At 50.0% G+C, this 27,432-nt stretch overlaps 1 protein-coding gene across 1 annotated transcript in view; it reads right to left on the bottom strand.

Moving 5' to 3' along the window:
- Col15a1 (collagen type XV alpha 1 chain) overlaps window positions 1-27,432 on the bottom strand; it is a 105,054-nt gene that overhangs the window by 36,083 nt on the left and 41,539 nt on the right. The window contains 10 exon segments of the mRNA NM_001100535.2: window positions 6,456-6,518; window positions 7,344-7,469; window positions 8,574-8,666; window positions 14,258-14,386; window positions 14,786-14,989; window positions 16,692-16,817; window positions 17,848-17,982; window positions 19,385-19,494; window positions 22,614-22,758; window positions 27,246-27,326. Coding sequence (NP_001094005.1) covers window positions 6,456-6,518; window positions 7,344-7,469; window positions 8,574-8,666; window positions 14,258-14,386; window positions 14,786-14,989; window positions 16,692-16,817; window positions 17,848-17,982; window positions 19,385-19,494; window positions 22,614-22,758; window positions 27,246-27,326 — 1,212 coding nt within the window.

The following is a 27,432-nucleotide window of genomic DNA, read 5'->3' as shown; positions in this document are numbered from 1 at the left end:
ATCAAAGACCAGGATACAGAACTGCTCTGAAAAGCAGCACAAACGAATAAAAGACATAGAAAGGATGGTCAAACAGAGCTCAGAGGATAATGAGGAATTCTAATTACTGGTCAAACAGAATAAAGAGAACAGAGCCAGCAGCATGTGAGTAAACAGTAACTGGGCATCCCTGTGCTTGGCCTTAGCAGAAGGCTGAGGTCTACGCCAAACATTTCTGGATAAACAAAACACAGAAGCTCCACAACCCAGAGGTCTCCAGATTAAACGCCACTCCACCCCAAGGCTCTTTAGTACCAAGTGGGAGAATACACGTTTTAAAGAATCCACATCCAGAGACAATGCACCAAGGGATTCCAATACACTGAGCAAAGGAAAGCGACTCCTAAAACCTGCCAAGGGAAAAGGCGGTGGCTCTGGGTCGGCTGGGACTGGGGGCGAAATCTGAGCTCATCCTCAGTAACAGGGTGCTCACCTTCAGATCCCAGGGGCAAATGGGTTCACCCCTAAACTTGCACACACAACCAAATAGCCCAGGATCACATCGTGTGCGGTCTGGAATCCACTATCCAGATAGACCAGGCTGGCCTCAAACACAATGAGATCACCTCCCTCTGCTTCCTCAGTGCTAGCATCCCCACATGAGGCTAACAGAAAATTTTAAACAGCCAAAATCTGGAAAGTTTGCTGTGCACAGACCCGCTCTGAAAACACTACAGAGATGTATATCATCCTTCAAGAATATTTGAGGAGGAAGCATGGGACACAGGAAGCAATGAAAGGTGTCCACCTTGACTACTTTTAGAACTACAAATTTACTCAGAACCTGCCTAAGGCAGAGCTTCTCCGGCCTCCCATCTGAGCCCAACACACTTTCTTGTCCCACGGCTCTGCCAAGACACAGGGAGGAAGGCAGGAATTGAATACTTGTTCAGGTTCCTTCCAGCTGGCTCTGGGAATGTTTCCTGGGGATGAGCCTACCCAAAGTTCTTCAGGTAAATGGCAAAGGTGAGAGCATCCCTGGAGAGCCCAGCACACAGTCAAGCCACCAGGCTTCTCTGTCTGTGCTCTCTGCTCAGTGGTTGTTGATAACCTTCCTCGCCCCTGGGAGCTCCCTGTGGAGAGACTCAGGATTCTGCTGGTGTGCGCTGTCCAGCAGTGCTGAAGGGAGACAGGTGCCTGGCATGTGTAGGGTATAGAGAAAAGGCCCCACATCTCAGTTAACAGCTCCTTGGTTGGGAGACCCCTGCTCAGTTCTTAGGCTAATGATGTGAGCAGGAAAAGTGTTAAGACTGTTGGAGGTGGCACCAGATTCTCAGAGCAGGGAGAGCATGCTGGAGTGTACCAAACTGTCAGTCAGAACCCTCCGTAGCAGGTCCTATCGAAGCTCAAATGCCCCCTAGCCCAGAAGCCATCAGAGATGTCCTGGCTGAGACACAAGGAAATGGACCACTAAGCTGAGTAAGTAGTCATGTTCAAAGACAGCACTCCCTCATACCCTTACTCCCACCCTTATCCCCATTCCTCCCCACACCTTCACCAATGGCCACCAGGGGCAAACCGAGCAAATGTGTGTGACCTGGGGCAGAAACGTGTCCCCAGTTACTGAGTCCCTATTTAGCTGCAGTTTCTTATTTCTGTTCCCCTTCGGCATGAGCAGTTAGACACTGCACGCTGTCTGCTCCGGTACATGCTTAAGAAAAGTATCTATTTCCAGCCACACATCTAACCACCAGCAGCAGGGCTCTTGTGAACCATACCTAAGGTTGCCCCGACTCTGAAAAGGTTCGGCTGTACTTCCGATTGATCCCGGTTAGAGAACTCTATCGTGACAGGGGGACACTGCATTATTTCCGATAGCTTTCTCAAGTTCATTTAAGACAAATGGATCTTGTAGCAGATCGAGAGAAGCCACCACAGTCTTTGCACTCCCCCCACCTCGTGATTTTACTCAGCTTGAAAAGGGTAGGGCTTAGGTCCAGTCTACTGCCTCTCAGGTATGGTGGCCATCAGTTTGGAACATGAGCAGATTAACCAGGAAGGATCTACCTTACTGGAATTTTCAGGAACGAATAGGGTAAAAATTGAGAGATGTGATACATAGTTCAGGAAATACACTGAACTTCCGAAATGAGACAGTAGCAGACGCCACTCCTTAGCCAGAAGGAACTTGTATGCATTGAGTCCAGACACCTTCTTGGAATTCCACCCAGTAGAGAGGTGTGGTCACGGCTGGGAAACTATGGCGAGATCAACTCTACACCGGAATGAGTCACAACAGTGCTGCGTGTCACAAGATCGTATTTCACTATATTTTTTAAAAAGTGATTCTTACTTTGAGACAAGGTCTCACCATGTAACCCTGGCTGGCCTAGAACCTACTATGCAGACGTGGGTAGCCTCACACTTTTAGAGATGCTCTGGCCTCTCCCTCCACAGCACTGGGACTGAAGGTGTGAGCCGCCATGCCTGTCCTGTAGTTTAGCTTCTGTGATGATAAATTTTAACTATCAACTTGATTGGCGTGAGACTGTCAGGATCAGTAAACCACACTCCTGGGCATGTCTGTGGTGTTTCCAGAGAGGATTCAATAAGGAGAGGAGACCCTCAGCCCGAATGTGAGGGGCATGTCCCATAGACTAGGGGTCCAGATGGAATAAAATTAGAAAAGGGAGAGCTCCTGGCTCAGGCATGCACTCTGTTTTCTGGAGAACATGAGCTGTTCTGTACTGGACCACCATGTGGCTGGAGCCTCTGACCCCTGACCCTTAACCCACCATGGGCTCCCACCCCGATGAGCTGAAATCTCTGAACCAAAAGCCAAAGCAAATCCTTCCCCCTTTCCCCGGGCTTTAGTCACAGCAACAAGAAGGATAACAGAATTCAGTAGAAAACTTGGCTCAGGGTGGTGAACTGAGTTATCAAGGGTATTGCAAGGTGTCAGTAGAGAAACACGGAAGGAGCCCCAGATACATGGCCTTTTTTTCTGCCTGGGTTCCTCATAGGGCAGTCTGCTGGGTTTGCTCCTGGGCTTTGAAGTAATGATAATTTCAGCTCAGTAACCCCTACAGACTACAGTCTCCTTGGTTTTATGGAGACCTTCCATGCAGATGTGCCAAAGCCAGCTGATAGTGAAAGAGAGACATAAGAAGCCAATACCATGGTGTGTAGGACTTCAAACACAGCCGGTTTCTGGATTCTAGGCAAAAAGCGACTATATCCTCAGAGTCTTCAAGGGTTCTCTGATGCTATCACATGAGCCTCGTTCCAAAGCAGATCGGGATAGAGAAGAGATGGGGACCATAGTGACGACATCATCAAATTTCTCTTCTAACTTATGGGAAAGGCAGAAGCTGGGCCTACATAAACAGTTCCAGCCCAGTGAGATTACTCAAAGACGGCTCTTAGGAGCTCAAGTTTCCCCAGAAATTCTGGGTAGTTGAGAAAATTTCAGAGGACGCTCTTTCTTGTGGGTGCCTCAGAACCTTCCGTGGCAGATGAATACCACAAATACCCTGGGTCCTGAAGACCTCATGCTTCAGTCCTGGGAGAGCTGGAGGCAGACACTTCAGTGCAAACGGAACAATATCCAAGGATGCTGCTCTCTAGAAGTCTCCTCTGCTACCCTCCCAGATGTGCTCTGCAGCTGGGAAAACAGACCAATCCCACCTGGGATAAAGGTGGCAGGGTTAGCTGTTCAACTTAACGTGGGAAAAAGAAAGGATGCCTCTATTTATGCTATGCATCATAAATAATCTACTAGATACACTCTTAACGACCATCTACACTTTGATGATAAGTTCACATTTGATAATAATGGTCTTATTTATCAGTATTAAATTGCCCAGGCAAATAAATTGAGTCTTACTCATTATGCATGGTGGGAAAACAACTCACTTTGACCTGGGCATGATAGTACACAGCTGTAATTCCAGCATTTGGGAGGATGAGGCAGAAGGATTAGAGTTCAAGGTCATTCTAAATTTTATGGAGTTGGAGGTTAGCCTAGGAGGCACGGGACTGCCCTCCCAAGTTGGATAATTACCAGGGGTTATAGCACAGATTAATGGCATGAGAAAAGACTTCCTACAATTCAGTTTATCCAGCCATGGGCGGTGCTGCCTAGGTGTTGTCAATAAGGATGTGTGGGCCAAAAAAGGACACTGTTGGAGTCAGGGATCAAATGTATCACTGGGGCTGATGTCTCATAAGGACCGGAGACACTCATTTCCTTCACAAATGAAGTCATTTATGTGACTGTATGCCAGACTGTTTTCCATTCAACTCTCCAAAAGCAAATGTCTAAGTCCTTCTAGAATCTTCTTTTGCTTAACCCTAAAGCATACCATGTCCCCAGGACAACAGTGGGCCTCTTAGCAAATCCCAGGAATAAACCAGCAAAACAGATCTGCAGCAGTTACCCAGGGCAGGGTGGCGCTTCCTCCTTGCTGCTCTATTGAGCCAGCTGCAGCCAACAGGGGCGTCAGTATGCAGCACGGGGTGTCTTCAAGCACAGACAGCGTGGGAGGTTTAGCCGCTGCTTTGTAGGGGCGGACAAGGTAAGTGTGGGTTGGTGGGGCTTCCCGCAGACCTAGATTTCTTATGAAGCTGTTGTTTCCTATAAGATGACTCCCCTAAGATTGCACAGTTGTCTCTTTCTGAGAAATTCATTTGCAAAAAAAAAAAAAATCAAGCTACTCTTTCAGCTAAGCATGCTCAGGGCTGATGGATGGAAGCTGGTATTTGATCCAGTGACTGTGGTGTCCTGGCAGGAGACATTTCAAACATGCTCATGGGGGTGACGTACAGGGCCCCTACCTCCTATGGAGGGGGTTTGTAGAACCTTCATTAACACGTCACTAGTGCAAAGTGTCTTTACTATCTCTCTTGGTATAAAGAGGTGTGTCTTCGTTATGTCTGGGTAGGCTACAGGGGCGAGAATTGCCTTCCCCCAGAGCCCAGCATAGACAGGCAGCTTCAGCAGACTGGAAGCAGGCTGAATAGAAATGGTAGATTGAAATGCTGTTTGAAGAATGTTCCACTTATTCATAAAAGACTAATAGAGGCTGTGCTAGGTTGGAAGAATATTTCAGCTCTAAGGCAGGATAAGAGTTCAGGGTACACAAGAATGCTAGCAACTTCTGTGTCACTGCTAAGAAAGTTCTCACCAGCAGTAACGCTGTGCTCACAGAAAGAGGAAGAAGGAAGGGTGCTGGAAATGTTGAGAGAAGTCAGGCATAATGGAACACACGTGTAATTCTAGCACTAGATGGTGGGTGGAGGGATCACAAGTCTGAGGCCAATCCAGCCTAGGTAGCATGACCTCATCTCAACCAACCCCAAACAAAACACTGACCCCAATGAAAGACTGAGGAGGAGGACATTCCGTACCCCCTCACCTTCTCTATGCCCCTGTCTTCGGCTTCAGCTATTCCGTTAGCCACAGGCTGAAGTTATTGAATGGAAAATTCCAGAAATAAGCAATTCACAGGTTTTAGAGTACACAGCATTCTGAACAGAACAATACAATCTTACAACTTCCTACTCCATCCTACCTAGGATATAAGCTATCTCTTGGTCCAGCGTATCCATGTTCTATACACTACCTACCCATCAGTATCTTAGCTGCCATCTCAGTTATCAGACCATTATTCACCCATTCATTGACCCTTGTGTTACCTAATAATGGCTCTGAAGTAGACAGCAGTGATGTAGTGATGCCGCTATTTTACTACAGTATATTGTTATGATTGGTCAATTATTACAGTTAACCTTTCACTGTGCTTAATTTAGAAACTAAATAGCTCTGTGTGTGTGTGTGTGTGTGTGTGTGTGTGTGTGTGCGCGCGCGCAAGGAAAGCAACAATATAAATGTGTAGAGAGGAGTCTTGTAAAATGACTCTTAGGACAAAAGAGGGTCACTGTATCTGACCTGGGCCTTGATGACAAAAAGACGTGGCATTCCAGACAAGGCAGATACCACATGCAGAAGCTTAGAAGCTCCTAGAGGGGACCACAGAGCAACTGGTTTGTTGCTCAGAGCTGTAGAAGTGAGCAGCAGGTCACGTGCTACAGAACAGTTGGTGCCAACCAAGAAAGGCATCAGGTCTTTGCCCAAGAGTCTGCCATAGGTATTTTCTCAGGAGCCGGTGAGCACCTGCGACAGGAAGGTGGACAGGCACAGGTGGAAGATGACTGTAGGAGAGGACATCAGGGAAGGCCCTAATGCTACAGGGTGGGCAGGAAGAGAAGAGCGTCTGGTCAGGATGCACAGGAAGGTCATAGGTAGGCCACGGGGTAGATGGTGTCACTACTGTCCACTGATGCTACAGCACACAGGAGTGGGAAGGAGAAACAGGAGAGGGGACTGTGAGCCCAATGGTGAGTCATTCCATAGAGGTGAGGAAAGAGACTGGCCAGGTTGGAGTCCTGTGTGGGAACCTCACACTGTCTCCTACCTTCTCTCCTTTCATTCCAGGCTGGCCAGAGGCTCCATCAAGTCCAGGCTGTCCCTCAGGGCCCTGGGGAATATCAGTGACAATCAGCTCACAGAATCTCTGCTAAAAACCACACAAACCCCTAAAATACGAAGGAACAAAGGTTGGGGAACCTGAGGCCAGCAAGCACAGGGCTTGCTGCTTGTCCTCAAGACAAGCACCCTCTATTCTCTAGGTTACTCACTCAGAACTGTACCCGGGAGCTCTGTACTTGAAGGACATCGGGAGCAGACAGGAAAAGATCTCCAAGGCTTTCCCACACCACACCCTAATGGTGGTATACTGTGGTAGATTCCAAAGGCCTCCATGAGGCTGCATCCCCCTCCCCCAACACAGACACAGACACAGACACACACACACAGACACACACACACAGAGACACACAGACAGACACGACACACACACAGACACACAGACAGACACACACACAGGCAGATAGAAGACACACACACAGGCAGATAGACAGACACACACATAGACACACAGACACACACACAGACACACACACACAGACACACACACAGACACACACACAGACACACACACAGACATACACAGACAGATACACAGACACACAAACACAGACAGACACACAGAGACAGACACATAGACAGACACAGACAGACAGACAGACAGACAGACACACACACACACACACACACACACACACACAAATCCCCACATAAATCAGGAAACTGGTGCGTATAGAATGTTTCCTTGGAGTCTCAGGAATGATTCAGATGGGGAAGGAAGGTTTTGGTGTCCAGCCTTGGGTAGAGCTGGGTCTGTAATCTGTGTGAAAGGAAGTCGTATGATTGAAGAGTGAGGGAGGAGGCTTCAGTCGCTCACCTGGGGTCCTGGCTCACCAGGAGCTCCATCCTCTCCAGGAGACCCAGGAGTTCCCACGAAAACATCAGTTCCTGGTTTCCCTGGAATCCCAGGTGATCCCGGTGGGCCTGGGGGACCTGGAGGACCCTGAAAGGCAGTTTATTAGAAGCAATGAGAGAGGCTGAGTACCAAGCATGTGTTCTACCTTCTTTCCAATCTTTGAAACAAACCGATAAGGAAGGATTGGGGTTCCTTGCACAGGGAGAAACTGAGGCTCAAGAAGACAACCTGACTCAAGGACTCAAACTCACGCAGTTGAAAAAGCAGGGAGCTGGCATTTGAATGTATGGCTTTCCAAGCAGATCACACCATGCTTTCTCCCAAATGGTATATACAATAAAGAGCCAATTATCTGGAGTCCCAGAGGAGCTCTGGCTAATTCAGCTTTCTAATTGTCTATAAGGTCAGCCAAACAGCCTGTGTTTGGCCTCATCCTGAAATGCTTACCAAAGGGGATTTGTTTCCTCAGCCTCCTGCTGGGCTGTCAGATCTCACCAGCCCAGAATGTTCTTGGTAGATCATTGGGCTTTCACACCACCCATTCATTGAGCCCGGGACCTTTCCAGCCCTGGGCATGAGTAACGGCCAGGGCCAGCTAAGTGGAGCTTCAAACTAGGGTAGCACAGGGCTCAGGGGAAAGGGCTGGAAAGAGGACTAGGCCCAAGGATGGGGCAAGAGCTGCCTCAAGAACCAGCCACAGCCACATTTCCCTGTGGGCAATTTAAAGAGGACTGGCAGAGCCCAGCCTTGGGCAGGCCAGATGTGCCACAGGCACCAAGACTGGACCAACATGGCAGACTTGGAACCAGGGAGAATTTTATACTGGAACCTGAGTGTGAACTGAGATCCAAACAGAAGAAACCAGGGTAAGTCTTTCATAAAGAAAAAGGACAGTGGGAGACATGGTTAGAGGTGAAGGCCAGGGAGCAAACCTGCTGTGAAGAAGAATGGAACTGATGCCGGGGAAGGAGGAGGGTGGTGAAGGGGGCTTGCAACACACATCCAGGCTCAAGCTTATTGAAAACGAGGTGAAAATATCAAACATGTATGAAGTAAAGGGGAGTGTATGGTGACCTCCACACACAAGAGCCAACAGTTCCCAAGGGGCCAACCTACAGTCACGGCTGCCTGACCCATGACCTTCCCTCCCAGGGCCCTAACACCAGCCTCCCCCAAACCCTTAGTACTCACTCTCAACAGATCTTCATTGCCCACAATGTCTCCAGAGCCTGAGCCCACGTCCACGCCCCAAACAGGGCCTGACCCCTCGGCCTCCACTCCTGCCTGAAGAAAGAAGAAATTCCCACATGCAGATCCGACCTCCAGTCTCCATAGACAGCTATGCCACCTCAAGCACTCATATTCTATAGCCTTAAAATGTCTATGGCCAACTTTTCTTCTGGCCTCCCCTCCCCTTTCCAGCTGAGTCCTGCCTCAGCCTCCCCAAGGTTCAGCCTGCCAGTGACCTGGACTCAGCTTCCTTTCAACCCCTTCTGTTGCCTCTCCAGGCTTAGTTCCTAGGTATCCTCCAGTGTGAAACCATCCTGCAGGTAAGGACTTGGGTATAAGTTTATTTGAGTGTCAAATATGTCTATGCCGAGCCCTCACCGAGAGGTTCAAGGAGGATCAGGATTGTAGGTTAGAGCTAGGAGCAGGACTCACTGTCCTGTGGCCATCAGAAGGGAGTTGTGATGGCTTGAATGAAAATGGCCTCCATAGGCTCCCATGTTCGAATACTTGGTCCCCAAATAGTGGAACCATTTGGGAAAGATCAGGAGGTGTGGCCTTGTTGGAGAAAGTGTGTCACTGGGTGTGGGCTTTGAGGTTTCAGAAGCCCACCCCAGGCCCAGTGTCAGTCTCTCTTGGCCTGAAATTTGGGGATCAGAAGTAATCTCTCATCTTCTCTCCAGAACCTGCTCGCATGCCTAGCTTCTGTGATGACGATAGACTAGCCCTCTGAGGCTGTAGGCAAGCCTCCAATCAAATGCCTCCTCTTATAAGTTGTGTTGGTCGTGGTGCTTCCTTACAGCAATAGACGAGTAACTAAGGCAGCGATAGTAGTACTACAGGTAAGGAAGTCGGCTGAAGGCTGTTGCTTTCATCTGATGGAGGAGGGAATACCTCACAGCTAAGTTCAGGGAACTTGGGAAGGCCTAGATGGGAAGCAGAGAGGGACCCATTGAGGACATTCATGGTTTGTTTCCAGGATGTCAAACCTAGAGATTGGAAGCCCTGAGAAAGAATCAGGTCTTGAGCCAGGGACTAATTAGGGTACCCTTCTTGCCCTGTCAGGGGTCCAGAAAACATAATGATGTAAGTGAAAAATGGAACTGAACTCTCCAGGGCTCCAGGACAGTGGAAGCCTGAGGTCTGACTGAAGGAGCCATGGAGTCTGGAGGTCCAGGGAGTCTCCCTGCTCCACAGCAGCGTCCTAAAGAGATGATCAGTGACGCATCTCTCGCTGCTCCCCTCCTCTCTGGAGAAACTGTTCACCTTTAATCTTTCAACTCAAACTGAAGAAAGGCATTTTCTTTTATAAGGATGGCCCAAGGCAGACCCTGTCACCCTGCCCCCTGCAGCCACCACTCCGCTGGTGGGTTTGTTCCTGCACCCCACTGTAAAAGAAGCAGCATGCAGGATAATCTGCACGCACATGCACACACATCGCACAAACCCGGGTGTTGCCTGAGGATTTCCTCAGCCCTTGTTTGGGCCCTGCCAGAGGCTTGGCATCTGGAACCAGCGAACTGCTCATTCCTCTGCCTTCCTTAGACCACAGGCTTCTCCAGGGAGCCCTTCCGGTCTCACAGCCTGCCATAACTGGTGTTCAGGAAATGTCTTTAGATGTCAGAAGTGTCCGTGTGAGGAGAAAGAGATGGGAAGGAAGGGAGGAGGGGCTGAGGGGAGGAGAAGGGTGAGCCTCTGAGAGCTCAGCTGTCCAAAAGCCTCCAGAGAAATGGCTGTTCTGACAAATAAGATGAATGAATGGTTCAGCCAAACAAAAGGACAGTGCAGAGGGCCATTGAACGCCCAGTGTGGGTGTTGGGAGGCTTCTTCTTAGGGCTCCCTGAATTGCCTGCCCTTTGAACCCTGCTGCCTCGGAAGTTCCCTGAAGTGGCAGAGATGGACCAAGGAGAACACCTCACCCCCAGGCCACTGGCTGCCCTGGAGATTGCTCTCTAAGGGAGATGAGAACAGAGGCCCAACAGAGATGGAGAGAGGCCAGAGCAGGAGTCCTGGGGAATCACAGTTGGGATCACAGGGATGTTGGAATAGCCTGCCCTAGCAGTTCTTCCAGAAGACAACCTCTGTGGTGATGGAGCTCCTGGCAGCTGAGCCACGGGTAACCCCCATCACCTCAGGTCTACTGAGGTCCTCCAGCTGCCCAGAGACCATCCGGGTCCAGTGTCTTCTTCTTAAACCACCTCTCAAGAGGAAAACTAGGGACGGGACATGTGACTCAGCAGGACGTTCCACAACAGACAGGGAAGCTGGGGCCCACCGAGCTCAAAGGACTCAGCCAATGGAAGGACTTCATTTCACACTTGGTGGGCTTTGCTGACTAACTTCTGGGTCCTGTCTGATCATGGCGGCTGGGCTGTAGACAGTACAAAAACTCAAATCACGACGTCCAAGGACCATGCTCTCACCCCTGTTCCCAGGAATTACGTGAGCATAGCCCTCTCTGCTCTTCATGGGATACGGAATTGCATGTAACTAATTTATGGAGCAGGTATGAAGTGCTAGGCAACGTTTTCCGCTCATGAACTCGTTGGCTCTCATGAATCATGCGGCAGGAACCAACCCCGCTGTCTGTGGTCCTTGAGCTTTGCGGCAGAACAGAACACGGAGATATAAAACGTTTGCAGGTGAGCAGAGTCAGGCTTGTCCTGTACCCACTGCACTGCATGGCCCCTGTGACTCAAAATGATTCTGAGACTATTACAGGGTAGGTGTCGCTTGACTGAGCTTAAGTTCTCCACACAGAAACTGGGGCATCAGTTTCTGTTCGTAGCACTCACCTGACACATGAGCTTGGCAGTCATCTGTCTGTACGACTTGCATGCCTGGATGCTGCGTATTGCTCTGTTGCTCATTCTCTTACCCTATCTCTTCCTTCTTGTCTCCGTCCTGTGTCCCCTTCTTCTCTTTCCCCTCCCCACACCCCTTCTCTCCCTCCCTGCTCCTCTTACGCACCTCCCCCTCATCCTCTTCTCAGAGGTTTACAAAAGACTCTGGGGTTAGAGAGATGTCTCAGCAATGAGACCGGTTGCTACAGGATCTCAGGGATTAGAGCTTGGATCCCGGCACTGGACAACAATCCGGGCATCCTTCACAGGCTCTTGACAGTAATGCTTTGTGTGTTTGCCCCGTTTGTTTTTGTTTTGCAAAGGGGTGGGGAGATAGCTTGTTGCTACAGCTTGCTGACTTCAAGTCTAGTTGAGAAGAGGAGGCAGGGGGCTCAGGTTGAGAGAGAAGCCTTACCTCAAAAGAACAGCTAACGAACGGCAGGGAACAGCTGGCACCCTGTTTTGGCTTCCACTCGTGTACCTATGGCTGCTGCCCCTCTCCAAATAAATAAATTAATTAAAATATTAATTTTAAAATCCTGTCATAAGGGCTAGGAATGTCACTCCGTGGTAGAAAGCTGGCCTAGCGTGTACAGGGATTTATGTTCAACCCATGGCACTACAGAGACTAGACCAACACCAGTGGGAGAAAAATCTACTGTAAAAACTTAAAAAGTTCCCCAGGAAAAAACAACATCCAAAGAACCCAGCCACACTGCCACGGTCCCACCACTCAGAAGCAACACTGCTAACACTGAAGGAGGGCGTTTCCTCCTAGAGTATGTATTTCCAAACAACCCAGACCACACAGCACACTAAAATTTATAACCATCTTCTTTCACTTAGCGTGGCACCCTAGCGTTTTCTCCAACGTTGAGGACAAATGAGAATAATTTTAATGTCCCCATGATTTGAATAGACTTTAATTTGATTAGTCTCCCTTGGCTAGCTAATTAAACCAGTCCCAAGTTTCCTCTATTACAGACAGATATTAAGCTTAATGTCCTAGTAAACAAACCCTTTGTTACATAGCAGTCTATCTCCATTGCGAAGGATGCTTGAGACCAAATTCCTGGTTGCAGTTGCGTGGTGGCTAATTTCTGGTTGTTAATATGCAGTTTTATCATCATTAATATATGTGGACAGAGTTTCCCAGAAGCACTAAGCCCCACCCACTCACCCCCTACCCTCAACCCGCCAGTATGGCTGGCCCCGACAGCCTGACTTCTCAGAACAGAGAACTCAAGGATACAAGGATGATTGGCCCAGTCCTCCCGACCCACAAAAAAAATCAATGGCAAACCAAAAAAAGAAGGCAGGGGACAGAGATGAAAAGACCCCTGAGAGATGAATCTGTTAGGTCCAAAGGAGACTCCAATTCCCCAGACTCCAAAAGGCAGCCCAAATATCCAGAAATGGGCTCTACCTAGATAGGAGAATTTCTGGTGGTTAGATAAAAGCCAGCATCCCTCAGGGACTTGTGAAGCTGGCTCCCCTCTAACAAAAGGAATCATTTCCCTTGCCTTGGACCAAAGGCACCTACAGCTACCTGTGGTACCTGTTAGCATATCAAAGTGCATACATACTGGTCTCTAGGCTCACTCAGTATCACAGTCTCTCTCTCTTTCTCTCTCTCTCTTTCTCCTCTGGACTCTTCCTCTGGCTATGCTCTCTCTCACATACATACATACATACATACATACATACATACATACATACATACATACATATGTATGCACACACACATACATATATATCCTCCCTTAACTATAGGAAATCATGTCCTCAGTTTACAGAGTATCAACACATATAATATGTACACTGAGGAGGACTCAGAGTCCAACTAACTGACAAGGGACATTGAAAAGTCAACCTAAGTATTAGAGAACACGAAGAGGCTACTGCTAATTTTGTTAGATGGATGATACTGTGATTATAATAAAATCAAACTAACCAAACAACTCTAAGGTCCCAAATCAATCGATTGGTGAGGGCAACTCTAACCACTGAGAAAGGAAGCCGAATGGGAACCAACTAGTCACCGGGAGATGCTCTCTGGCAAGAGCCATTCAGGATTCTCAGAGGCCTCTCCTGACCTCTGCAGTCCCTAAGCAGAGGCTACCAGAGCACTTCAGCTGAGGGATCACATGGCTGGACCTTGAGTGGTGGCTTTCAGAGTGTCACTCCAACTGACACACCATGGCGGGTCACCAGCAGGAGGTTCTTCTTTTAACCATCTTCCCCTGAAGAGCAGCTCACCCAGGATTCACACAAGCCTGACTGAGTTGCCCACTTCTCTGAGTCAGTGACAATCTCTAAGCAGCCCACCTTATGTGTACGCAAGGATGGCTCTAAACATCTTCTGAACTGACTTCAGACCAGAAGCCAGCCTATAGTACCAATGGATGGCTCAAAGTCAAGAGTAGCAGCCCACAGCCTCAGACCCCCAGCTTGGAGCCCCCCAACACCCACCCACTCCCCACCCCCCACTCCCCCCTCAGGTCCACACACCATTCATGCTCCATGCCTCTATAGACCCTGCTCAGCGCTATATTCAGTGTTTATGCCCCAAGGAATTGCTAATCTCAATGCAATTCCAAAGGCAATTAGAGACTTAATCAAGGACCCTCTGTCTTTATGATTTACCTTTTCCTACCCAAACTATAGTCTGCTCTGGCTTGTTGGGCCAAAGTCCTCAAATACTGTCTTTACAAACCAAGATATGAACTGACCCTGAAAAGGTTGGGGTGGCCTTTCTCCACACTGAAAGATCTGCTAACTGAGTCGAAACCCCAGGACACTTACCAGGGTGACCTGCCTCTCTGGAGTCACTGTGGGTTTGGAGAGCGGGGGCCCTATGGGGAGGGTGCTACCAGATCCCTCCTCGTCAGATTCCTCTGTAGAAGTCACCAGGTCTTCTCCATCTGTGGGTGCCTGTAAAAGACATCAACAGGAGGGGTTATTGTGACCCCACCCCACGAGGCTGCATGATTGGGGCTGTCAATTCAGTGGTGGCTGTCCAGTGTCAACATACTTTACCTACCAACATCCTCACACTTGGCTCAGTCACAGAAGTGACTCCTTGAAACCCTTCCCACTTTTGGGACATTGGTCTCTAGGAAAACTCATAGTCAAAACTAGGGTGTAGCAGACAGGGACAAAAGCCAGCAACCTGGTCCCTTTTTATCACTATCTTCCCTGTCCAGGTAGAGTTTCCCAAGATCTCACAACAGCGTTGATGTGTGTGTCTCTGCAGAGGACCTTAATGGCTCCTAGCATAGAATGCTGACCTTTCTGTCCCATGAATCAGAGAAGATACTCTCTGGGACTTACAGCAGTAAACACTTGCTCAGGGGCCACTGTGGTGGTGAGAGCAGCCTGAATGTCTGTAGGGGTCCCGCTGGCTTGCTCAAGGACCACTGTGGGTGTGAAGGCATCCAGGCTGTCGATGGCAGTCCCGCTGGCTTCCTCTTCCTCAAAGGCATTGAGGGGCACTTTGGACACAACTGTGGTTGACCATTCTTCACCGAGTGAACCCTGGAATAGAGCAGGCGTGAGATGATACCACAGGATCCCCATCCCCATGCACGTGCTACAGAAAGGGAACCACTGGGGCAATCAGACCTCAGTGGGTCCCCTGCCTCTTTCCTGTACTCACTGAGGAAGTACCTCAGTGTACAGGTCTCTGGGGCTCAGAATTAGAGTACACCTTTCTGGGCATCCTCAGTCCACCTCTGGCATCCACCCACCCAGCTCTCCACCTCTGCTCAGTGTATATCTTAGGCTAAGTTTGCCTACTTCTGGTCCTAGGGAGCACATCTCCTCTGCAGGCAGCCCTCCTATTTCCTAACACCTCTGCTAGCCAGGCTCCAGCTTCTATTAAGCTGACACTCAGTAGAGCTCTGGTCCCTGGTTTTCTCCTGCTGTGACACATACTATGTCTTTAAAGAAGAAAACGGATGAGTGGGACAGGAAGGAACTTTGAACTCCTTTGTGTAACAGTCAGGTGGCCTGGAGAATTCTGTCACTAGCCTGTGTGGATACAAGAGTAGAGCGGAAGGCTGCCTGCCTGGGTGCATTACAGACAGGAGAGCGAGCCTGTGGAGGAGCTTGGAGGTGGGTTGTTGACCTTGGTAGGCCCGCTGCCTTCATGGATTCACTCTGCAAATTAGTCCAGAACCTACCACTTGAGAGAGGCAAAGCAGTTCTGGGAAGTGGGATCGGCTGAGCTCCATCCCCACCGAGCTCCTGATCTGCTAGGGAGCCAGGGCTGCATTACACATGGAGCCTTTTACCAATTCGATTATATAGAGGTCTTCCAAGGATAAGGCCAGTGCCTTCCTGGGGAAGTGCTGTTAGGCTGACTCTGAAGGACAAGTGAAGGAAGGGGCGGGGAGTCTCTGTAGACAGGGAGTGTAGAAGACTGCAGCACAAAAAGACACTAAGGGGAGCTTGAAGCAGAAGGCCCTGGCTCAGGTCTGGAGCACAGAAGCCCCAAGGTGCAGCCAAAAGGGCCATGCACCAGACCCTGCTTGGTGTCTCAGAGGAGCTGGGTCAGTAGGTCAAGGTCAGAAGAGCCAAAAAGAAGAGGAGCAACACCCAGCCAGGTTCTGTGAGGGACTACTCGGGCAGGGTCCACACCACTGAATTACAGATTTATATAGAAAAACCAACAGGACTCCATTCTCATGTGACGGAAGGAAGAGGGGAGATAATTTCACATTAAGCAGCTGCGATGGGACTACCCCATTCACACGAGGTGGGAACCCAGGAGTGACCATGACAGGGAGGTTTGAATCTGACGGGTAGAGAGCTTCTATGGAGATGGTCACAGGGACAGATTGGTCCACTGTCCAGCTGGGATGTGTGTGTCCAGCCTTGTCTACACTGCAGGCACCCTGTTAGGCATGCCTGTCTATACCCTGCCAACCCACAGCAACACCGTCACGTCTTTCCCTCACATGTAGGGCATATGCCTGGCCCCTGATCTCTGCTGGTGGGGACAAAAGACTCTGTGCACAGGCCTAGGACTCCTCTCTACTCTTCTAACCACACGGGTTACTGGTCCTCTTCCCTCAGGCCCTGCTAGAACTCAGGGGTTGAGCCATATACTTAGAAGTCCTGGCAAATCCCACCTCTGAACTAGCATTGGTCAGAGAGGTGTCCCCCCACACCCTGGTTTGTTGTGTGTTAAGACACACGCTGCTAGAAGGCTATTCCAGCTCTTCTCACTCCTTACCAGAGTGGTCTCTTCTCTTGGCTTCAGGGTTGGCCCTCCAGTGGGCAAAGTGCCAGCCTCTGTGTCCACATCAGTGCTGGTAGGCACCTCACCATCCCCTGATGCTGTTGTTAGATTTTCTAGATCCTAAATGGAAAGACATCCCTAAGGTCCAGGCTGGTGGACCACCACTTTGATCCATGTCTGTGGCTTTAAGGGACAGATAGCCAAGGCCCCTCTTGTACCTGTCTCCTGTCCCACCCTCACCTTCAAAGCACAGACACATCTAAGACCCGCCCTGAGTCTCTAACCTCACTACCTGCAACTGCCAACCACCAGTCGCCTGATGGCTTCCTACCTCCTGCTCCTCTAGCTCAGTGCCTCCGCGTTTAAAATTGCCCTCTTCCATGTCACTCGGAATCATGCTCACAAAATCAATGGGTGCTTCTCAGCCCCTCACTCACTGGAACTTTTGAAAAGATCGGATATGTTCATGGCCACCCATGCTCACCTGGACCTGGATTCAGCCTAGACCCATCCCCATGTACCCAGGCCAGCCTCCTCCGTCCTTTCTCTACTTAAGTCAAGGCAGTCTTTCTAGAATTCTAAGATTTCTTCACCCTCTCCTGAATGCCAATGGTTGCAACTTCACTACATGCTATTCGGCTACCCAGCAGAAGCCAACATGTGCTGGGTCTCTCCAGCCCCATCTTCTCAGCTTTAGGTGACATCAGGGCTCCCCCCTGCAGACTCCAAAGGCACCCCGTATTACTTCAGGTCCTGTGTGTGGCCTCTAGACCTTTGCTCCTCTGGCCCCCACCTCTAACATCTACCTATCCCATCTGCTTGGATAGTCTCCTCAGACTCTCAGGCTCACCTTCTAGCTCTCTCACCTGCAAGATGGGATATGGACGCCCTTTCTTCACTCACAAGTTGTTTTGGGAGTCCTGTGTCCCTTGGCCACTGTGACTTGGGAACTCAGCCTACCTATCCTATTGGCCATCAGCCCTGGCTAGCAGGACCAGTGTCTGGTGTGGCACGACACTCTACAAACCCCTCCCAGTGAGTGAATGCCCTGTAGCCCGTTGCTGCTACTCTGTGTTGGGTAGGCAGGAGGCTAGTGCCTGCTTCTACCAGGGACGAGCCCTAGCAGGGGAAGTACGTTTAAGCTACTCACCAGCATGTCTACTTCCCTGAAGCTCTGGGTAAACATGGCCAGGGTGGGGCTCCCAGTGGGCATACTGCCATTCTCTACTTCCAGGGCAGTGGTGACAGGCACCCTGGTCTCCCCAGTTGCTGTTGCTGATAACCCCTGAAAACAAGGACATGGTGAGAGACCTTGCTGTTGGTCCCTTAGCTCTGACCTACAAGTGTATGGCTGGAAAGTACTGAGTGCCTGGGTCTTCTTCCTACGCACACCCTGCCATCTGACATCCCTATAGCATCCTGACCTTAGGCACCTCCACCCTCGTGACTTCACAGTCTCAGACCAGTCCTAGACTTGCAAAATCTCCGAGACGCTGATGCCCCACATTTCATGCCAACATCTGTTTATGCACCCAGTGACCACAGGTCATTGATTCCTGAGTCAGCTGGCTCCAGCTCTGGACATTCTGTTTAGACACACAGATTTCCTGTGACCATTGCTGTACACCCATCCAGACACAAGGGTAATGGCATCGCACTTGTGATCCTTCAGCCATGCGCAGGCAGAACTCTGTCCCCAGTCCACTCCAGCCCTAACATGCCTTTCCCTCTTTCTCTGTAATTTCATTTCCTCGGGGCAATGAAAATATGTCTATACGCTCTCAGAACAAATAGGGAAATGGAACAGCTGTGGCTGCCAGCGTCATAAAAAGGGACACATTTGCCAGGAACAACGGTGCACACCTTTAACCCCAGCACCCAGGAGACAAAGGCAGGCAGATTTGTGTGAGCTTGAAGCTAGCCTGGTCTATAGAGTGGTCTACGTAGGAATGGCATGTTATTGTTGTTTTCTAGGGTTTTCATGTGTGTGGTGAAGTAGGTCCGAGTGCACATGCGTGTATGGTCATGTTCATACACATATGAGCCTGTGGTGACCAGAGGTTAATACTGGGAGTCTTCACCCATGGGTCCCCACCGCATTTTTGAGACAGGGTCTCTTGCTAAATCTGGAGCTTATGAGAGGCTGAATGACTAACACGCTTCTAGGACCCTCTTGTCTGTCTCCCTGCCATTCATACTGGGGTAACAGACATTTATCGCTAACCCCAGCCTTTCTGTGGGTGTGCTGGGGATTCACACTCAGGCCTTCACACTTGTCCCCAAACTCTGGAGTTGAGAAGATGGCACCATGCCTCTGTCAGATCAAGCTATTTCTCAAACTGGCTTTGTAGCTATGAAAGACTTTTGCTAAGGAGAGTGTGGGCACGCCTGCGGTTAACCCTGTTCTGTCCTGAGGGGACTGGGGCCTTCATAAGGATCCCATGCAAGGTGGCCACCGTCGAGAGCATGCTGCATTTGTATGTATCACCAATCATGGGAGAAGACAACCTGGGTTCTTTCCCCTCACCCTTGCTGGTGTGCCCCTGGAGCTTGACTACTATGCCTTTTCTATATGTTAGTCCTGATAACATTCAACTAAAACCGCTTCATGCTTCAGTCACCGTCAAACATGAAATAAGCAAATACATCCTCGTTAGGTTATCAAATCAAATTTACCACCCACTTACCTGACCATCAGTGACGTTCAGCAAGGCCCCATCCCCTGAACCACCATCAGTACTGGGGTTCCCATCCACAGGACGGACCTCCAGGGTATCATTCAGGATTTCACCAGACCCTACAGGAAGCAGAAATGGTGATGTGAATAACTGTGCAGTCTTGGAAGAGAGCGCGGCAACTCTGTACAAGGTAACTTGGGAAGATGTCCATGATTCTACAGTTCTACAGCCTAGAGAACAGGGCAAGGCCCTAGGGCCTGGTGGCTTCCGTCATGGGTTGCTGTCTGGAATCCTGCTTTGCCATGCCCCAGAATGTGAGTTGGGGCAAATATCTAACTGTGCCTCAAGTTCCTTCACCTGTGAGTGGAGATCATGCCTCCTACCTTGGAGGGTGAAACTATTCTAATGACTATGCATTATTCACCTAGCTGATATGAGGTGAGTGCTGTGAACAGCTCCCGACACCAGCAAGCCACTCACAAATACTCATGAGCATTGGAGGCATGTGGAAGAGGAAAAAGGGCTACGTACGAGTTACACATTTCCCATCCTTCCGTGTGGTTATTCTCTTACATATGTGCGTTATGTAGTGATTATTACTTAGCACACATATTATTTATGTAGGTGTCCATACATCACGTGTATTTACAGCTAAATCCAGTGCTGAATAATTACTTGCGTCTTCCCGATTACAGGGGTGGAAAGAAAAGAGATTATCATCATTTTGTCACCAGCGGCGCCGCTGTCCCTACAACTCTACGATGACTGAATTGTTACCACATACACATCTGCGGAGAGAGCTTCAAAAGACAAATGGATTCCTAATGCAAAGAAGAGATTACAGTAAGATGAATGGCTGTTTGCCAAGCTGTCTCTTCTCTAGGAACTGTGCCACCAACCTCTTGCTGGGCCAGAATTCCACACTCTCAGCTTCCTTGGTAACACCCCAGGGCAGGTATCTTACTCTAATCACAGCTTTAAAATAATAATTATTATTAATGTTAATTACTAGTATTAGTAGTAGTAGTGTTAAGGACTGAACATTGAATCTCCTGCAAGCTAAGGAGTACTATGTATGTCTGCCCCTCCCCTTTCTCTTTATATTTTTAAGAAAGGGTCTTACTAAGTTGCCTAGGCTGGTGTTGAACTTATGATCCTGTGGGCGTCTCCTAATTGGCAATGATTGCAGGCCTGTGCTACCAGGTCTGTCTCATTATGCTTCCCCTTCTGCAGAGGAGTCCAGTCACAGTGAAAGTAGTGATTGGGAGCGGTTTGTAAGCCAGGCAGGTAGTCTCCAGACCAGACTTCCTTTTACATGTAGCATTTACATATGCCCTAATGTTTCCAGCAGTCTATGTCATGTCCTGTCCCCACTCCCCTGACACCCTGTCCCCCTACCTCTCAGAATTCTAGGAATGTTATGTCTGGCATTGGCCGGTGTCTGGGTCCTCCCTGCTCTGACCACTAGGGGGTGCTATGCAAGAAGTTACTGGCCCCCAGAGTCACCCTGGATGGAGCTGGGACAGACACTGTCAGAAAGCATGGCTCAAATATCAGACAGCTTTCCCCATGGACACTTGGGCTACAGGCTCCTTTCTCATCACCATCTGGACTACGTCCTCACCAAGAAAAGGAGCACTTGGGCTAGCTCTGGGAAAGCACTTGGGCTAGCTCTGGGTCTCCCCCTTGGTTGTTTGTCAACTGGATAGGGAGCAAAGCTGTCCCTGGGTACAGGTAAGAGGCCTTGGCCTTCCTCAGGTGGCCTCCATTTGGATCTCACCTTTTTAGACTGGAAAAGCCACCCTGCCTATTTCCTGACTCAGAGGTCCCAACTCACTCAACAGTATCCACAACTGATGATGTTTTTGTGTTTCCAGGACCATAGAAACCGCAGGGCATCCTACCCTCCCGTTCACCAGGAAGCAAGGATGGTTACGACTCCCCAAAGAGGACGAAGGGGGGTTGCAGTCTCAGCCATGTCCCCAGGCCCACAGCAAATAACAGCCACGCAGGGCTTCCTTCGAAGTTGGCTGGGACTCCTTCTGCTCTCCCGGCTTCCTACTGCCACCTCTTCAAGACTCCTGAGTCTCACTGTAACGTTATTAAATTATTTATAGTTTTCCTGTCTAGTCCTCTCTGTGTCTTGCCCACAGATTCCCCAAGTTCAGTTGTTAAAATAACTCATTAGCCAACGGCAGAAGCAAAGACAGCGAGGATCACTACTACTGCGAAAGATGTTTTGAGACACAGAAGTTAAACAGAGAGAATCAAAACCACATGCAGTCCTACCCCACACGGGATGTTGTACCAAATGGGTAATGTATCTCTCACACACGTGAATAACATGTGTTCATAGTGTTGGCCGCAGTGGTTTTGAAATCTGCACGTCCCAAACCCATTAGACCATCCCCATCCCCTGGATGAAGGACACTGTGCTTTCTCCACCCATCCTTCGACAGGCAGTTTCAGCCATCTTGTCCCTGCCTCTCAGAGCCCTGGCCTCGGCTGCAGCTAGGGCTACAAATGACTGCTCACCTAGAAAGGGTATTCTCAGGCCATGGGGGCACGCTATCCTGCTGCTTAGGGGGAAGCATAGATGTCCCCTGGGCTTTTGCTTGTGCACCTTAGTGTGTGTGTGGCGGGTGGATAGAGGAGCAGCAGGTGGGGGTCATTCACCCGCTGGATGACCATGCCTGTTTCTGGTCATCCGTTAGCTGAACAGATCCTCTGAGACCCAGAAAGTTGAGCGGCAGAAGTCAGAACAAGTGGAGATTCTGAGATGGGGCAGTGAGCTTGTGAACACACTGGCCTTTTCTAAGGGTTGCCTTTTTCCACTGGTAAAATTGCAGCTAGCTATATTGACTGGGTGGCATGGTGGAGCTGGAGAAGTATGTACACACTTGGCACCCGAGAGGCACACAGTAGGCACACAGTAGGTACTCAATTAGCTGCAGTGTTTCTTTTAAGTTTTCCTATAGGGAAACCATAGGGAAGCCTGGAAGTTACAAGCTCAGACATTGGAGGGCAAGTGCCAGCTCTGTGATAACAGGCCACACACGCAGTCTTGGATGGGTTACCTGATTTCTCTGTGACTCAGTTTCCCTGTCCTGTCTTTAAGGGGTTGAACTGTCAATCTTCCCTCGAAAGGGGAAGAGATGATGACATGAGCTCTGTGTGTTGCATACATGTCGATCACTCGCTGACAGCCCGCCCCTCTCATGCGTGAGTCAAGACTCGCCTTGCTCAGGGCTGCTGTGTCCAATGATGCTCAGGTCAGTTCCTGGGGTTCCTTCTGGAACCGGTTCCCCAGAAAGCTCTGTGTCCTCAGTAGGAGAGGATGAAGTAGGGGGCATGCTTATGGGATCAACGTGTGCTTCTTTAGGCTGAAGAGAAAAGAACGAAATTTACTTTAGAAAAGAATCATTTATGTAAAAAAGGGTTTACTTACCAGTGAAGCAGGAAGATGATTTATCCTCGGAATTCTGAACAATCCTGAATGCCTACCCTGGCTGCGTCTCTGGGTAGCATTGCCTCCAGGTTGGAAAGAAGTATGTGCTGGGTGTCATTCCAAGCCACTCACCGCCCGGGAGACATTGTTGATCTCAGACTAAGGCCTCAAAGCTCAGAGACCACACTTCTGGGATGTGCGGGTATCAGGCTAGCTCAGGGCAGACGCTGGGTTCAGGGATGTGTGCACAGTTATCTCAGTGAGTCAGGCTGCACTGCACTGGTATAAATCCAGCCCCAGAGCAGCATGGTGGGCAAGGCTCTAACAGTGAAGGATGTGTCCACTTCCTTCCAGGGGAGCTCCTGCATCTACACAAAGCCAGCGGAGCCCTTAACCAGTCTCACTAACTAGGGGGAGACGAAACCCAACGGCTGGAAATAAGGCAATTCAGAAATCCAGGCAGGAAACTCAGTGCTGGCGCTCAGTGTCTGAACATCGACCCTAGGTGCTGGGGACAGTTTGTGAGACCCAAGGTGGTTAGCTTTCAGCCTCTTCATTTTTCTGAGTTCTGGCGGGTTGCCGGGGAGGATGGAAAATTGAATGGAAGGATCTAATGTTGTACTTAGCGCGTGGAAAGGAAACCCATCCCTGCTGTGTTAAGACACTAGGGTTTCAGGCTCATTTGCTGCCGCAGCACTCTTTGGGCGTCCTAACAAGACCAGGCACAGCTCTTGATGGTAGACTCCACTGGGTAAATGTTTAGCCCATCATAGCAGGGAGGACTGTTAGGAGGAGCCCTGGGACTTCCGCGTTCACAGTTCAGTCCTTACTGTCAGACTTGGGTGGAATGTCTGCTTTCTATTTAGTTGGCTGACCTACTTTGGACAAATCACACAGCCTCACCAAGCCTCAGTTTTCTCCTCTGTATAATGGGGGGGGGCAATAAAACATGTTCCACAGAAGATGAAAAGAAGGCTCCAAGGTTTTCCAAGGACCCAGGTTCAATTCCCAGCATAACTGGCTCTTACTCCAGGGGAGTTGATGCCCTCTTCTGGCCTCTGTGGGCACTGCACATATGTGATACACAAATATATATGTAGGCAAAACACCCATACACATAAAATAAAAATAAATCTAAAAAGGGGGACAAGGTCAGTGCCAAGGGTGGGAGTAGCCGGAAGAGTGTGGGATGCTGAGGCCCAGCCCAGGAGCCTTGAGCCAGGCACTGAAAAAGTCCAAATAGCAGGAGCCAGATAGGGGTGCTGAAAGAGTGGGAACCCCCAGGAAAAGTAGTAAAGCCCAGCTAGGAATGGCCCACCCAGGGGTGTGTATCTTCTTCTCCTGTGAGGGCTCCAGGAGGAGTCTCTTTGCCCTGGGTCCCTAATGGACCAGGGATGCTTGCCCAACTGTAACCTCCAGGGATACCAATGGCTGGAAGCAAGGGTACATTGTGAGACATGTGGGCCTCAGGACAGATATTTGGAGTAGGCAAGACTGAGGCAAGCAGGAGGACAAGCCTGAAGGAGGATGAGCTGTTACTCAAGGAGATCTCAGTAAGAGTCACTGACCAGCCTTTCAGCCAAAGTCTAACCAAATCTTAGGCAGGCAGCCATGGCTACCTGGACCCTGCTTTGGGGAAAGGTGAGATTCCAGGATCTCACCCTGTGGAGAAAGTGAGGCACCTCATCACACAGCTCCTGGCTGCAGAAGTAATACAGACGAAGAACCAAGTGTGGGCTCTGGCGGTGTAGGCAGGTCTAGTCTGAAGACTTTAGTGTCTTTTCAAATTATTATGGAGGTGTGTTGGTGTGCCTTGCTTTGGTTTTGCCCACCCTCACAGTCACAGTCTGGTGTGCTCATTCACAGATAGGTTTCTGTGTGCCCAATTGTGGGCCGAGCCCTGGGACACATTATGTTACCGTAGCTCCTGCCAGAGCCCAGAGAGGCACAGCCCAGCCCCACCTGCTGTGTCACGGAGCATACAGGATAGCAGAAGCAAGAGCCAAGCTGGAGAGCAGGGCATGGCAGCGGGTAGCCTCACAGGAGAGGATTTGGCCTGGATCCTGAGGTGGATAGGAATTTGCCAGAAGGAAGGAAGCGCGGGTGGAGGTGGGGGTTCCAGGCAAACAGAATTGCACAGAGCTGTCGGGATTGGAAGTCCCAGATGGTATGTCTGGGAAGCCAAGAGCCCTTAGGTGTGGTTGGAAGAGGTCCTGGCTGTGTCTGGGAATCACCCTCAGAGCTCCCTGCCAATGTAGATTCTTGTTCTTTGCTCAGAAACACTGAACACCCCAGGGAAGCAGACCAGGAGCCGCTCTGTTAAAGACCTCTGTCCATCCCATGCACATTTGCATACAGGTGACTCACATGTATAGTCAGAGCTGAAAGACAGAAGTTAATTCTAACTCAGCAGAAGGTAAGCACCTGAGGAGAGGCTGGCTCGGCAGGAGAGACAGGCACGGGGCAGCAGAGGTGCTGACCCTAAATGGGAGGTAGGGGGAGACCTGGACAGGCTGTCTCTGGTTCTGTCTGCCAGTCAGGGTCCAAGTCCTGGAGGGTAGCAAGCTACAAAGGCTGAAAATGAGGAAGTGAGATTCTGCCCAAGAGAGAAGACAGACAGAGAAAGGAGGAACTGTCTGAGACCGAGAGGGAAATCCCCTGCACCAAAACGAGCCATGATGCCCTTCAAGGTGGAGGGATGGCGACCACTCTGGATCTGTGGCCCAAGATGTGACTCTGTCACCTCCAGGCTATGTGGCCTCAACCACAACATGGCTGCTCCATGCCCTCTCCTGTAGAATAGGGGCCCTCTCTGAAATGACACTGATCTCAAAGCAGCACCTGCTCGACGGTGAGAGACTAAGTGAAGGAACATCTGTAGGAGGACAGAAGAACCATGAGGATGGCTTCTGCTGTGTGGGCATTGGGAACCAGCAGCTTTGGGACCAACAGGGTGGACCTAGGGGAATTCTCTTAAGCAGAGGACAGCCATAGGGTGTTTGCACACCTGGACACCAGGAAGCCAGTGTGGAGGGGATTCCAAAAGGAACAGGGAACCCACTGTGTGCTGCATTGAGTCTGGCCCTGAGCTTTCTGGCTTCTTGAAATCCTCACCAGCTAGTCTGCAGTGACCACCATAAACCTTCACCCATCACTGCTGTGGACCAAGGTCTACTTGAGTGTTTGGACCATGTGGCTTGTCCACCTCTCAGACCAATCCACAGAGCAGGCAAGTTCTGCACTAATGGGAGAAGCTGTCTTGGAAACATTAGGTCTCCTGCTGAAGGCCAGTAGCCAGGAGCAACAGGGCTAAGACCTACTCCGGGTAGTGCAATGCTTCTCCCAAGTCCCTAAAAACCGGAGAAGGAAAAGAGTGGGCCGCTCCTGAAGCCCCCAAGTGCACCATGCCACCAGCCACTTCCCTTCCATCATTTCTCAAGGTCCTCAGGGACTGATGTCATACCCTCTCCAGGCCAAGGTCTCCCTCCCATCCCCCATACATATAGTCCCTGTATCTGAAGTGCTGATGTCATGGTGGAGCCACCTTCCATGCAGGGTGTAAGGAAGAAGTGGCATTGTATCCACAGAAACGTGAACTCTCTTCCTCTTCTGCTTCACCCTCTATGCAGTGCTTGGACTCCTGGAACTTTGGCCTTCCCTATTTCAGCCAAGATTGGCCAAGGTCTTGGTAGTGCACGGTCACAATCCCACCCAGACCATAAACCCACGGGTAGATATCAAGAGGCATGTGCTCTAGCCTAGCAGATTCCCTCTCTGGCATAGATCTCTGCCTGAGTCCTTCTAGCATTAGCAATATGGTTCTTTTTTTTTAAAGATTTATTTACTTTATTTATATGTTAGTACACTGTAGTTCTCTTCAGACACTTCAGAAGAGAGCATCCCATTACAGATGGTTGTGAGCCACCATGTGGTTGCTGGGATTTGAACTCAGGACCTCTGGAAGAGCAGTCAGTGCTCTTAACCGCTGAGCCATCTCTCCAGCCCAGCAATATGGTTCTTATCTGCCACACCCACATCCCTGCTGCCTGAGGTCTATAGCATACAGTTCCTGCCTTATTTCTGTCTCCTTGCTTCTATTAGGAGCCTTCACAGAGTGCTGAGCCCATCCTGGGAGCTTCCTTTGCTTGCAGCTCAGATTCTCCTTGCTATTATCGTCACTCACTGAAGAGAAGTTCAGTGGGTCTGAGTAAATTCTCCAAAGTCACACAACACATCTGCCATTGCATGCCTTTCATAGCCATACATGCAGGCGGCCCTGAGCTATGGGCAGCTTGCTTGGGTGTGGGTATGAGGTAGCAAAGGGCCCTCTTGACTCCCCCAGAGGATCTGGTACTTAACCTCACAGAACTGACAACAGCCTGAGACAGGTAACCCACTCACAGGGGTAGCATCCATGCTCACCGGGGCTTGTGTGTAAGTGACGGCTTCCATGATTTCAGCAACTTCATCCATCTCCTGAAACCCACTGGCTTCTCCAGATGCCTGCGAGGAGATACATCAGGACACACACAAGGCAGGAGGTCAGGCTACCCAGGATTGTGGTACTTGAGAAGGTCAGAGGCTGACAATCAAACTCCTGTGGAGGAAC

Source organism: Rattus norvegicus, chromosome 5 (genome assembly GCF_021556685.1).
Source record: "Rattus norvegicus strain SHRSP/BbbUtx chromosome 5, alternate assembly SHRSP_T2T, whole genome shotgun sequence".
NCBI classification, from domain to species: domain Eukaryota; kingdom Metazoa; phylum Chordata; class Mammalia; order Rodentia; family Muridae; genus Rattus; species Rattus norvegicus.
Note: the sequence above shows the minus strand (reverse complement) of the source record. Positions and strands in the feature narration are given on the sequence as shown.